A 12,349-nucleotide genomic window follows, 5' to 3' on the forward strand; every position below is an offset into this window, starting at 1 on the left:
GTACCAACTATTACCAAAAATAAAAAGAAAATAAAAAAAAGGAAACAATGAGTGCTATATTATTGGGCACGCTGCGAAGCCAGCGCCACGTCAAGTTGTATAATAGATTAAGTTGCATTATGTACCAAGGCTGGGACTTTGTAAACAGTCTTCCCATGTCACAGATACAGCCTGAATAAAGTATTTTTGAAAAGATACTGGGTAAAATTAGACTGCAGAAGTTGGGCATACTGTTCCCAGCCAGCTGGTTCAACCTTTTTCAAAGTCCTCTTTGCCAAAAATTATCTTTTTAGTTTTATTTTACCCTGGCTTGCCAAATCTAGTATAGTCCTCCATTCTTAGTCTCTCTGTCACTGTCATCTCTGTGCTTCGGTTCCACTGTTATCCTTTATCCCTTCTTTCCTTTGAAAACTTGAGGTGATTAGTACTGACGGAGGGAGCTGATTGTTGGTATTCAGTATGGTGTTACTGTGGGGAAGTGTGCTCAGGGCTCAGGAAGGCTTGGTGTGATGTGTTAATGACGTTGTCCACTCAGGTTCTGCCTCATGAGGTCCTGGTGATGGAGTCAGGAGAGCTGTCGGAGCTAGGAAAGACATACATTCCTCCCCGTGTCCTTCATGAGGCACTCTGTGTCATCTCAAGCGTGGCAGGGCTTGATGTGGATTCCTTTGAGCCAGAAAAGCTGGCACTGGAGATGCTGCTGGTGAGCCATCATCCATCTGTAGGTAAGCAAAGGGATAAGACCACTCTCATGGCCAATGTATGGGGTTTTTATCTCACCTTTTTATTTTATTGTATTAGCAGTCTGCTTCATATTTATTATGCTAATTTATTCTTCTTGCTAGTGGCAGTGCAGCCAGGTCTTTGGCCAGCCCTCCTCATCAAGATGAAGATAGATCCCAAAGACTTCATTACCAAACACCTGAATGACATATTACCCAGGATCACTGCCTACACTCCGGAGAACCAGGTGATAAACTTCCACTTTCCTTGTGTTAGTTTTTGGAGATACTTTGGAACAGGAGGGTGTTGTGGAGGAGTTAAGTACTAACTGGTCTATAAGGAAGGAGATCTGTCTAAAAGGTGGGGAGAAGGCAGGTTCAAAGAGAACGTCTCTGGTGAAAAGGAGGTGGGATTTAAGGGGGGAAGAATGTATACCAGCAACCAAGTAGAATTCTAGATAAGATTCAAGTACCCACTGAACAAGGAATTAGGAATTAGAACATAACGTGGGCTGCCTCAACAGGGCATACTTTTTTGAGACAATTTCAAGGAATACTGATAACAATGTTTTTTCCTTTGTTTTCTTGGTAGTCACCTATGAATGCAGTGGGATCTCTCTCTCTGCTTTCACCTGGTAGAGTGCTCCCAGAGCTCATCAACACTATCTCAGCATCAATGGAGAATCCAGCTCTGTGCCAGGTTACTCGAGAGGAATTTGCCATCATGAAGACACCGGAGGGAGAACTGTATGACAAATCTATAATACAGAGGTAAGACTTTATAATGTCTTTTCTCTGTGCACCTGGGGATCGATTGCTGCTGGCATCTAGCCAGTGGGTCAGTGGGTTTGTCAGATGCTCTTTCTGGACAGGAGTTCCTGGATTTGTGTGCCTGGATCTTAGTCCAGAGCAGTGCTGATTCTTTTCTCTGCTTTTCCTTCTCAGTGCTCAACAGGATAGTATGAAAAAGGCTAACATGAAGAGGGAGAACAAAGCTTATTCCTTCAAGGAACAAATCATTGAGCTGGAGCTGAAAGAGGTGAGTTGACGGGAACGGGAAAGCCAGTAGTGAAGGTTCTGACACGAGGCTATCTCGTATGTTTTGTTGCATGCCTTCTGGCATATGTTTGTACACCGTTGGGAAAGATTCTCTGAACTTCTTTGAATACCTAAATGTTACCTTCTCTTATATCTGTATTTGTATCAATTTATGTGCTATTCTACTTGTTTGTGAGTGCGCTTACTAGTTGGTAATACCTGTTTTTTCTCTTCATCTCTAGTTTAATGTATCTTGTGTAACTTTTTCAGTCAGGGTTGTTAAATAGGTGCTTCCATCTTGTAGACAGCCAGTAGTTCTGTTCAGTCCAGCCAGAGCAGTGGGTGTAGGTGGGGGGAAGAATTTGGTGAAAGGAAGGAAACGTACCAGGTTGACTGGAGCATTCTTTTATTAAAGGTTGACTTCTCTTTGCTCTGGGGAGGATGACATGCCCATCCACTGTAGAAAGAGCTGGACAGCTCTTTCTAATGATATAAAATAATTTGCGACCAATTTAAACGTGGGAGAAACTGATGTTGTGCTGCTAATGGGACACAAAAGTGTTGTTAACCTGCTGATTTCCGTTTTGTGTCTTCACTTAAGAGTGATATGCTTGGAAGAATGTTTTGATACTGTTTTAAAAGTAAATTGCAATGTGTCCAACTTTCTTCTCTACCTAATTGAAGGGATGGTGTTAATAGCTCCTGGTTAATAATGTCCATGGCTCTCTACTGCAGGAAATAAAGAAGAAGAAAGGAATAAAGGATGAGGTGCAACTGACTAGCAAGCAGAAGGAGCTGATGCATGCACAGCTGGAAAGGGAGTCTCAGATAAGAAAACGGCTGAAGGAGGTAAGTTTTGATGGTCTTTTTTTGCCAACCCTGCAGCTACCATGACCCAAGTCATTTTGATAAAAGGAAAATGGAGTAGCATAGAGAATATTTGGCAATAACCTATTTGTTTCTTTCATTAGAAATTAGATTTAACAACTTGATTTTTTTCCCGATGGAGTTTTTCATGGTAACCTTTTGAATTGTTTCTCTTACAGCTTGATAATGAGCTGGAAACAGCCCTAGGACTCCTGGACACTGTTATAAAGAGAAAGCCTCCTGGTCTAACTCAGTACATCCCCGGTCTCATCGGTTCTTTCTTGCCACTTTTTCGATCGCCTTTGGCTGCTCCAAGGATTAAGGAACCTTTTCTTTCCTTAGCTTCCTGTGTCATGCCTGCTCGACTGAAAACCTTTGGTTAGTATTTGCAGTTGCTATTTAAGGGCAGGGTGCATTATTTTTATGGCAGGGTGGTGAAAATCCTTGCTCTTGCAAGCTGTGGATGACCATGTACCACAGACAGCCAAGAGGAAAAACCACCCTGGAACAGTGCTTAGGGAGATGACTGTGATGTCCCAGAGATCCTACTGCTGGATAGGACTGGGTCCAAAGACAAGGAGTTGTCTAGTCATTGTGACCATCTCTCAGTAGCACTTGGTCGCAGTGGGATTGTCTTCCCTGTGCAGAGTTTGGAGGACCTGAGTGTAACTCTCACATATGTGTGTGAAAGAAGCTGTCCCCTATAAGCCTCGGGGCTGTGCTTCCTTCTTTCTGCCTATTTTGTAGCCTGGGCTGTTGCCCAGAGCTTTGTTATAATTCTTGGGTCTGTGTTCCTGGGCACTTTTCTCTCAAGAAATCTTTGGGTTTAGACTTCTCATGGATTCTTTATTCTTTCATACCAGGTACTTTAGTGAGCCATGTGACCTTGCGCCTGATGAAACCAGAATGTGAATTAGATGAATCCTGGTGTCAAGAAGAGCTGCCTACTGCTCTGAACAGAGTTGTTAGCTTGCTGCATGCCCATACCATTCCTAGCCGAACAGGCAAGGGAGAATCAGGTAAAAAGTATTGTAGATCCCTCTGACACTCCCGCCCCAATAACTCTGTGAGCTGTTTTAGTTTTGATGCTTTGTATAATGTTTTATAGGTGAGGCTTTGTTTTTTCCTTTTTTTTTTTTTTTTTTAAAATTGGTTAAATCTTAATAGATATGAAAAACCTTAGGGTTTTTTTTGTGGTGGTAGTAGTAGAAATGATGTTATAAGTATAGTAAGTGTAGAAATGAAATAACAGTATTTTTTCTTAAAATGGTTCATACGGAAATAATAGTAGTGAAATTAAGGCTCATCTTTGCCAAGGACAGTTCCTACCTTTCAACACCACTTAGCGTAAGTGATTCAGTGAGACTAAGTGGAAAGACAAAATAATTGCTTGTTATCTGTGATCTCAGCAGTGAAGTGCCTGTGGCCTCTGCTTGTTTGCTGTGTAGTGCTGCAGTTCATGAATATTTTATTCTGGCACGGTTGTAGAAGAAGCAGTTCTTTCCCACTCTGTAACACGAAGGCAAGCACCAATATTTTTAAAGTGCAAGAATATGATCTGGGTTAAAATGAACCTTTTTTTCTTGAAACTTTTTTCTTTTTTCTTTTTTTTTTTTTCCCCACTGGGTTAGTTTTAATCTAGATCACTTCTAGAATCTGCTTCATGATGGGGTGCGCAAGCACTTGCACCACTATGTTGAAGATAATAGTACAGAGGAGGGAGGGTAGGTCTGCTTCCTTTGGAGGCAGGGATGGCTTAGGCTGTCTTAAAGCATCTGGTGTACTGTAGTGATAGAGGTGGTTCATCCAGGCTTTGGAGTTGTTCATCATCTGGCTCAATCAAAAACTGCTGTAGTAGATGGTTTATAATTTTTTAAAGGAAATGTAGGATTCCGTTCGGTCCCTTACCCCAGTAGTTCAGTTCTCCTCTTACTGTTCTGTTGCCAGTCAGATCCACGGTTGTGTGACTGTGGCACACGTAGTCTGCACAGCTGAATAGCACCACTTCAGTGCTGAACATCTCCGTGATAATTCAGTGTCTCCACTATGTAACTTATTTCCATAGTAAGTGCAAGTTCATTAAAATTGGAATCCATTTTCAGGCTTATTTCCAGAAAGTAGTGCAAGTATTTTCAACCCTCTTCCTTCAAGATTTTGTGCAGTACTTAATTAAATGAGTATCTCAATTTTTTTTTTTTTTTCCACTTCTCCCGCAAGAGGGAGGAAGTAGGTTCTGTAATGCTTTGGACAAGTCATGTTATATTCCCAAATGATTTTTCCTCATTTTCAAAGTTCTTTGGAGTGTAGTCTTGCAATATTATTTAGTAGAGGTTAGTTTTTTAGGCTACCATGAGACCTAAGAGAGACCATGCCTCATTATAATGTGGATGATAAAATTTATCATTCATTGCTGAAATGCCAAGATACATTTTATAATCTTTTTCCTATTGGTCAATACCAGCTACTGCGTTAATAGAACATTTATCTTCTCAGATAAAGCTTTCTTCCTCCTGCTCCATATAGAGGGACAGTTGCTTAAGCCTAAAAATATCTGGCCAATAAATTAAAAAAAAAGCATCAAAGCAAACAGTTACTGAGCAAAGAGAGAGAAAAATCCCACATCAGAAGTGGAGGGAGTTTTACCTAAGCTATTCATGTTAAATAGTTAGGAGCTCACAGTGTGTTTGGTATTTAATATTTCTCCCTTGAACTACTTTTGCAGTATCCATGCCCTACATAAGCTGACTAATACTGCAGTATAGTATCTGCAGTGCTCTTCATCTGCATCTTAGAAATTTAAAATCTGGTGTTCTCTGACAGCACAGATAGGGTGTAGAAAGCAAACGTTTTCCCTAGATGTCCAGTACTTGAATTTTAACTGGACTAAGTGGAGGACTGGAAGGACCATTTGTTATGTCCCATAGCCAAGCCTTTGTGAGAAGGAAAGAGCAAAATCTTTAACAATGGGAATCCAAAAGCTTTAATTTTTTCAAGGGGGGAGGGGAGTTGAGACTTGCACCAGAATTAGAGGAACCTCATTCTCAAGAATCCAGCTGAAGACTGGAGGGACAGGTTAGCTAGGTTGGTAGGAAGTGTTTAAAGGGAATGTAACTGGCAAACAAGCCCCTACTTTGGGACAAATGAACTGTAAAAGTGAATTAGTTAAATTGTATCAGATCCCTGTGTGGATCCTCCTGCTCAGAAGTAAAATTGACCATAATTTTTTTTTAAGTAATTTTAAGTCTCAGAGTGTACACACAAACTTAATGCACTTTAAATAATAGATCTTATTTCAACTTTGGTTGTGTGATGGATTTGATTTTGTGTCCCGTCCTCTGCTGCCTGCAAGTATTTCGAGGATAGACAAAACCTTAGTTTTGTCTGTCTGCCTACTTTAATCCATTGAATTGTTTCAATTTCATTTACAGTGTGTATTTTCACACTGTTGAAGCATTGGAAGTAATTTGGAATCCTAATGTGACTTTAATTAAAGCCAGCTCATTGGTGTAGCAAGCAACAACAACATTAGGTAGAACCATAGAATCATTTAGGTTGGAAGAGATCAAGTCCAACCGTTAACCTAACACTGAAATGCCAAATGTCACTGTTGGAGCCATACTCTTGCTGCTGTTAAGTGAAGTGGCAAAGTGGTAGAGGCTAAACAGGGGGCTGGCTGTGCGCGCTGCTTTGAACAGGCTAAACTTTATCTATGTGGGTAAGTCCAGATACTCATGAGACACTGTCCTTTAGACAGGGTGTTTCTAGGGGTACAGAAATACTTAGGGTCACATAGCATGTTTGTACATAAGGCTGAAGCTGCCCATATCCATTATGCGCTACCAAGGTGTACATTTTACACCAGTCGATATTATAAAACAAAGACATGCTTAGAGTTACAACATTTGGGAATATAACAAGGTCAGCTATGCTCACAGGGTTGTTTTTCCTTTTTGCAGGTGCTGCCCCATTATCAGCTCCAGCGTTTTCCTTAGTCTTTCCTCTCCTAAAGACTGTTATGACTGAGACACCTCATGACAGTGAAGACAAGGAGGAGTTTCTGGTCAAGATTCTGCAGATCCTTACAGTCCATGCTCAGCTGAGATCATCAGCAAATGGCCAGGCTTTGCTGGTGGATGAGGTAAGTGAGAGCTGTGGGGATCAGATGACCTCCTTCAGCAGTTGTTCAGATGAGGCATGGGATAAAACAGCTAATGTGTAAACTGGACAAAGCAGATTAATTCTACAAATTAAAGTTAACAATGTAAGATTGTTTTCTGTCACAGGTTTTGGTTACCTGTCCAGCCCTAGGTGTTGATTGTGATTTTTATAAAGTGTGTCATACACAGGTAAGGTACTTTGGAGTCACAAGACATAAGGCTTTTTCTCCTCCCTCTGCCTTTTCTCCCCCCAACCTTTCAGAATGGCCCAGAGTTGCTGCCCCGGAGGGACATGCTGGTTCTGCTGACCCGGGTGATAGGAACGGGTTCTCCACGGTTACAGGTGAGTCCTCGGTTTCATAATCACGGTCAGGATTCTGCCTAAGTTTCATCATCATCTAACTGAGGGAAATACACCCAGCTGGTTTAAGTCTCTGAGGCTGGTGGCTGATACATTACCAATTTTCTCCTATGCTTATGGTATTCTTCTTGGGATAAAATGCCTTTATCTTTTTTCCTGTGGGTTTTATTGCACCAAACATATTCTTCAGTTTTCCACAGGTCACATTTTATTCCTTTTCTAAGGCCTTGCTCTGGCAAAGAAGTTTAGTAGTTGCTCCCCCGAGTAACCAGCAGTAAACTTTGTTCTAAGGGATGAGATGGCAGAGTGGTGAAAAATAACAAAAAGGCAAATGGTTGGACTGAACTCATGAGTTCTCGTTTTTGTCACGAACCTTTGTCATTGTTCTTTGAGAATTTCTTCTCTTGTGATAGCAGTCAGCCCCCACCCTGCGCTTGCTTTGGCCAAATGCACAGAAGCAAAAGGCAGCGGTGGAATCTCTAATGCTTCTTCACGGCATTTTAGGTTTTGGCTTCCAATGCACTGACCACCCTGTGCACAAGCAGCAGTGGGGAGGACGGCTGTGCCTATGCAGAACAGGAGGAGATTGATGTGTTACTTCATGCCCTGCAATCTCCATGCATGAATGTTCGAGATGCAGCTCTCAGGGTAGGTGGGAATCATTCAGGGTCACACTGAATTCCTTAATTTTTTGGGTGGTGAATCTTCTTCAACAGTGATGAAGAGAGGCTTCAGCTGTGATGCTAGTCTTTGGGTAGTGTGTCTGCAGGAGGAGGCACTAACTACTGAACAGTAATGCTCTAAGTAATGCTCTTTGTGCTAGATTTATCTTGCAAAAAGGAGTACTCTGGGTCTATCCACACCTTTGTTTTGTTAAAACAGGTGTAATTATGACAACTTAACACCTTCTATTTACAATTGCATAGAGCTTAGTCTTAAAGAGAGAAGCTGTCAAAAAATTCCTATGTCTGTATTGGGCCCAGTGTTTTTGGAAAGCTTCAGGCTTAGTCACTTCTCAGAACATAAAAAAGAAAGAAAAAAAACCCAAGGGTGCTTGGTTTTCTTTGCCATGAAACAAATTTCAGCTTAGCTCACCTGAGCTGGCTTCTCTGTGCTTAGAAGCAGAGAAGACTGTAGTCACCGGAGCACAACCTAGTGCCTAGTTGCCTCTCTGCAACCTGCCTATGGAGCGCTGCTATTGAGTTTCACCATCTCACCTATTAGCAACAGGAAGTCCTTGATCTGCACGGGCAGTGTACTGTACAAGCAAACATGAATTTTGATACTTCCAAACTCCGAGAGCTTGGCTTGGCAAAGGTTCTAAGTGTTTTAAAGCATCTGTTTCTAAAATCAGATCCTTGCACTGATTCTCCTGTAAACTAATTCAGGGACTGATGGAGCTACAAATGGTTCTACCAACCCCAGACAGCGATGAAAAGAATGGACTGAATCTGTTGCGTCGCCTTTGGGTTGTAAAGTTTGATGTGGAAGATGAGATTCAGAAGTTGGCAGAGAGGTAAGAGTTCTTCCTGGCTGATTGGATTGTAAGGGGACCTCTCTTCTGCTCACCTTGTGGAGCTCTGCTGGCAGGGGCTTTGCCTCCCACAGGTGGAGGGCAGCTTTAGGTCCCCCTGATATTGCATATAGCAGTGGCTTCTCTTGCTGAAGGGTGATCAGTCACCTCTTTGTGTGTGCTGCAGGTTGTGGGAGTCCATGGGTCTGGAGCTGCAGCCTGACCTCTGTTCTCTGCTGATCAAAGATGTCATCTACCATGAGGAGGCAGTGCGACAAGCAGGTGCTGAAGCTCTTTCCAGAGCTGTAGCTCAGTATCGAAACCAAGCAGCAGAGGTCATGAATAAACTTACAGAGATTTACCAGGAGAAGCTCTATGTAAGTACAAGATCTTGTCCTAAGGGGTTGACAGGCACAAGCTTGTGCTTTATTTTATATTTTTTATTAATCACTTTTCCTTTTGTCTGTCTTGAGGATGTGCACGAAGCCTACTGTTGCTGTGTTTGAGCTTATCACAGACTTTAATGTCTTGAGCCTCAAGTTATCAGCCAGTAATGGCACCATTGTACAGGTGGAAGATATGCCTCAGGTGATACAGGAAGACTGTGACAGAGCAGGGTCAGTCTAAGTCTTTTTGGGCCTAAGCTAGCTCTCTTCTTGTTTTTTTTACCATGCTCTTCTGCTAGTGGTATCATACCTCTATGCAGTATTATAAAATGGCATTGCAGGTGTGGCTAACAGTATTCTCTGTGTGTGTGTCCTTGGAAAAGGCATTCTGATGAAATTTTTTCTTCCAGAGGCCACCTCCAGTTTTGGATGCTTTGGGACGAGTGATATCTGAGTCACCGCCTGACCAGTGGGAAGCAAGGTACAGTCATCTTCAGATTGATCTCATCACTTCCTGTGCATCCAAATGAGATGTTCTAGATTTTTATTTAGAAGTTCAGGCAGTGGAGAAATAAGGGAACGTTAAAGGAACAAAATATGTGCAGTTGTATCGACTCGCTGGTTTCATGCGTCCTTCTGGTAGAGAATATTTGTGCCCCTCAAGCAGGCTGGGCAGGCCAAACTGAAATGCTCTCAGTTCCATCAAAATATTGGATGCTATCTTCTCTAGATCCTGCTGATATGAACAGAGTCTTTCCCTCTTAGACTGTCTGATTTTTGTCTTATCTTACTGTATTCCCACCTCTGTATGCGCAATTGATTGTTTCAAGAGCAGCAGTGCGAGCCTTAATGAACTGGACAAATTCCAGTTTGGATAATTACTTTTTGTCTACCTGTATGTCCTATACAGGTTTAATTGGAGATCATCTTGTTCGCTACCTGGCTTAAGCTAATCTGTTCTTTAGTACTGATGTACCTTGTTGTAAAGCTGCTGTACTTCAGCAGTAGAGGAAGTGATCCTGATGTCTGTCTTTGTTGGCCCAAGTATCTGTAATGCTTAATTGGAATAAAAGTCATTATATGGCTGAAGGATTGTCCTTTTAGGAACCTGCAGCATGGGGTTATGTAATGAAATGCACGTAGGTTGGAACTCTGAAGCTCTTTGGTTTTGTAATGGTTCTCTCTCAATTTCTGTAATGTATTACTGACAGCAAATGTGAACCTCAAGCAAATTCTGTAAAAAGTTAGTAAGCTCACAAGCTCACCATCTTTACAGGTGTGGCATAGCTTTGGCCCTCAACAAGCTCTCACAGCATCTGGACAGTTCTCAGGTGAAGCCCCTCTTCCAGTTTTTTGTACCGGATGCCCTGAACGATCGCAGTCCTGAAGTCAGGAAGTGCATGTTAGATGCAGCTCTTTCAACGCTCAACACTCACGGCAAAGTAAGTCTGAACGTTTCTCTCTCTAGTAGTGGAAAAAGATGGAATGAAAATGTAGATACTGTGTTGGAGCCCATAGTTTGGTTTGGGTTTTTTTTTAATTTTTTGTATTTCTTAGAGGTTGTTGTTACTTGTAACAGCTGAAAACTTTCATGCAGTAGGAATTTTTGTGTGTTTGGAGTCGTTCTGTTAGTGACTAGTGTTGACTAAGTGCAGTTCTTCCCTGTCATTGCTATAAAAAAGAAATAGCTCTGAATCAACTGGAGTTAAAATGGTATAAAACTAGAGTAATAAAAGTAAAATCAGACCACAGATCTTTTAATCCTGGGAAGGTGAGAATTCCTTTTCAGGCCTCATGCAAAGCAAAACATGAAAGCTTGCTGATCATTGGCTTAATTAAACTGAAAAGAACTGAAGTCATTCAGAGAATTGAGGACCATCCTTCTTCTCACTGCTAGCCCTTCCCCAGCAGTGTTAGATGGGGGAGGTGTGCAGGGTGTAAACTGCTCAGCTTCTGATTTTCTCATATGTGCCAGTCACCTCTTCTGGACAGCCCTCTGCATTCCTGTTAAGCCCAAGACAATTGGAGTATTTTCATATTATTCATTCTTTCCTTCTTAGAAAAGCCATGTGAAGTTTGTTTTATGTTTCTGTTCTCCCTTTGCAAATGGAGCAAGCAAAAGAGCAGGCACTGATGTTTAGGCTAGCAGTCTTGCCTAGTAGCTTGCATTGCTTCTGGCAGAACATCACGCTGGCAGGTTTGGGGGATCTAATTTTTAAGAGCTAACTTCTCTCTAGCAGGAAATATTTGTTGCCTGTTGGGATGGCACAAGGTTTTATGTGATGTGACGCATTAAATGAACTGTAAATACAGTGTGATTGTTCAGTTGTTTGGCTCAGAGAAGAACAAACAAGTCCACTGAGCATAGCAAATCTCATTGAGTGGACTCTAGTGGCAAGTTCTGTGGTTTTGTTTTTCAGGACAATGTTAACTCTCTCTTGCCAGTGTTTGAAGAATTCCTGAAAAATGCTCCTAATGATGCCAGTTATGATGCTGTCAGGCAGAGCGTGGTCATTCTGATGGGTTCACTGGCAAAACACCTGGACAAGAGTGACCCTAAAGTGAAACCAATTGTTGGCAAACTGATAGCAGCCTTGTCCACACCATCTCAGCAGGTAGGTGCCTTCCTGGAGGAATTCTCAGGTTCCACGCAGAGGCAGGTTAACATTACGATACTTTTAGGGATGTCAGAGAGATGAAAAATGGCTCTGGTGACAGAAAGCTGTCATTGTGGGTGCAGTCTATGGGGAAGTTACATTGGTGATGAGTATTTTGTGATCTGATAGCTAGTGGATTGTTTTACAGGTTCAGGAGTCAGTGGCAAGCTGTTTACCTCCTCTGGTGCCTGCAATTAAGGAGGATGCAGGAGGAATGATACAGAAGCTAATGCAGCTGCTTTTAGAGTCTGATAAGTACGCTGAGCGCAAAGGTGCAGCTTATGGGCTGGCAGGCCTGGTGAAAGGCCTTGGCATCCTCTCTCTCAAGCAGCAGGAGATGATGACCACGCTGACCGATGCTATCCAGGACAAGAAGAACTTCCGTCGGCGTGAGGGTAAGGGACAAAAGCTTTTCCCTCCCAAATACTTCAAATTTCTCTTGCATCTACTACCACTGTGGTCAGATCAAATGATACCTGAACCCTGTGCTTGGTTTATCTACATTTACTTTACTAAAGTTTGCAGAGAAAGAAATGGAGAGTGTCTGTCATGAGGCCAGTGATTGTGTCTAGTGTGCTAAAATTGCTCTCTTTGCATTGCGGTGGAGGAAGGGTTTCTGGTCCTAGACAACGTGCTTGTGCCCCTCTC

General features: G+C 42.2%; 1 protein-coding gene across 2 annotated transcripts in view; it reads left to right on the forward strand.

Annotated features, from left to right (window-relative positions):
• The window catches only part of GCN1 (GCN1 activator of EIF2AK4), a 44,170-nt gene that overhangs the window by 14,705 nt on the left and 17,116 nt on the right, over positions 1 to 12,349 (forward strand). For both annotated transcript variants that reach the window (XM_076353314.1, XM_076353315.1), the window contains exons 19-34: positions 536 to 725; positions 846 to 970; positions 1,315 to 1,493; positions 1,668 to 1,761; positions 2,496 to 2,609; positions 2,807 to 3,005; positions 3,491 to 3,646; positions 6,584 to 6,765; positions 7,047 to 7,127; positions 7,650 to 7,793; positions 8,534 to 8,661; positions 8,846 to 9,035; positions 9,455 to 9,525; positions 10,321 to 10,486; positions 11,465 to 11,659; positions 11,850 to 12,096. In XM_076353314.1, coding sequence (XP_076209429.1) covers positions 536 to 725; positions 846 to 970; positions 1,315 to 1,493; positions 1,668 to 1,761; positions 2,496 to 2,609; positions 2,807 to 3,005; positions 3,491 to 3,646; positions 6,584 to 6,765; positions 7,047 to 7,127; positions 7,650 to 7,793; positions 8,534 to 8,661; positions 8,846 to 9,035; positions 9,455 to 9,525; positions 10,321 to 10,486; positions 11,465 to 11,659; positions 11,850 to 12,096 — 2,461 coding nt within the window. The remainder of the gene's footprint in view (positions 1 to 535; positions 726 to 845; positions 971 to 1,314; positions 1,494 to 1,667; positions 1,762 to 2,495; positions 2,610 to 2,806; positions 3,006 to 3,490; positions 3,647 to 6,583; positions 6,766 to 7,046; positions 7,128 to 7,649; positions 7,794 to 8,533; positions 8,662 to 8,845; positions 9,036 to 9,454; positions 9,526 to 10,320; positions 10,487 to 11,464; positions 11,660 to 11,849; positions 12,097 to 12,349) is intronic.

Source organism: Aptenodytes patagonicus, chromosome 15 (genome assembly GCF_965638725.1).
Source record: "Aptenodytes patagonicus chromosome 15, bAptPat1.pri.cur, whole genome shotgun sequence".
In the NCBI taxonomy this organism is placed as follows: Eukaryota; Metazoa; Chordata; class Aves; order Sphenisciformes; family Spheniscidae; genus Aptenodytes; species Aptenodytes patagonicus.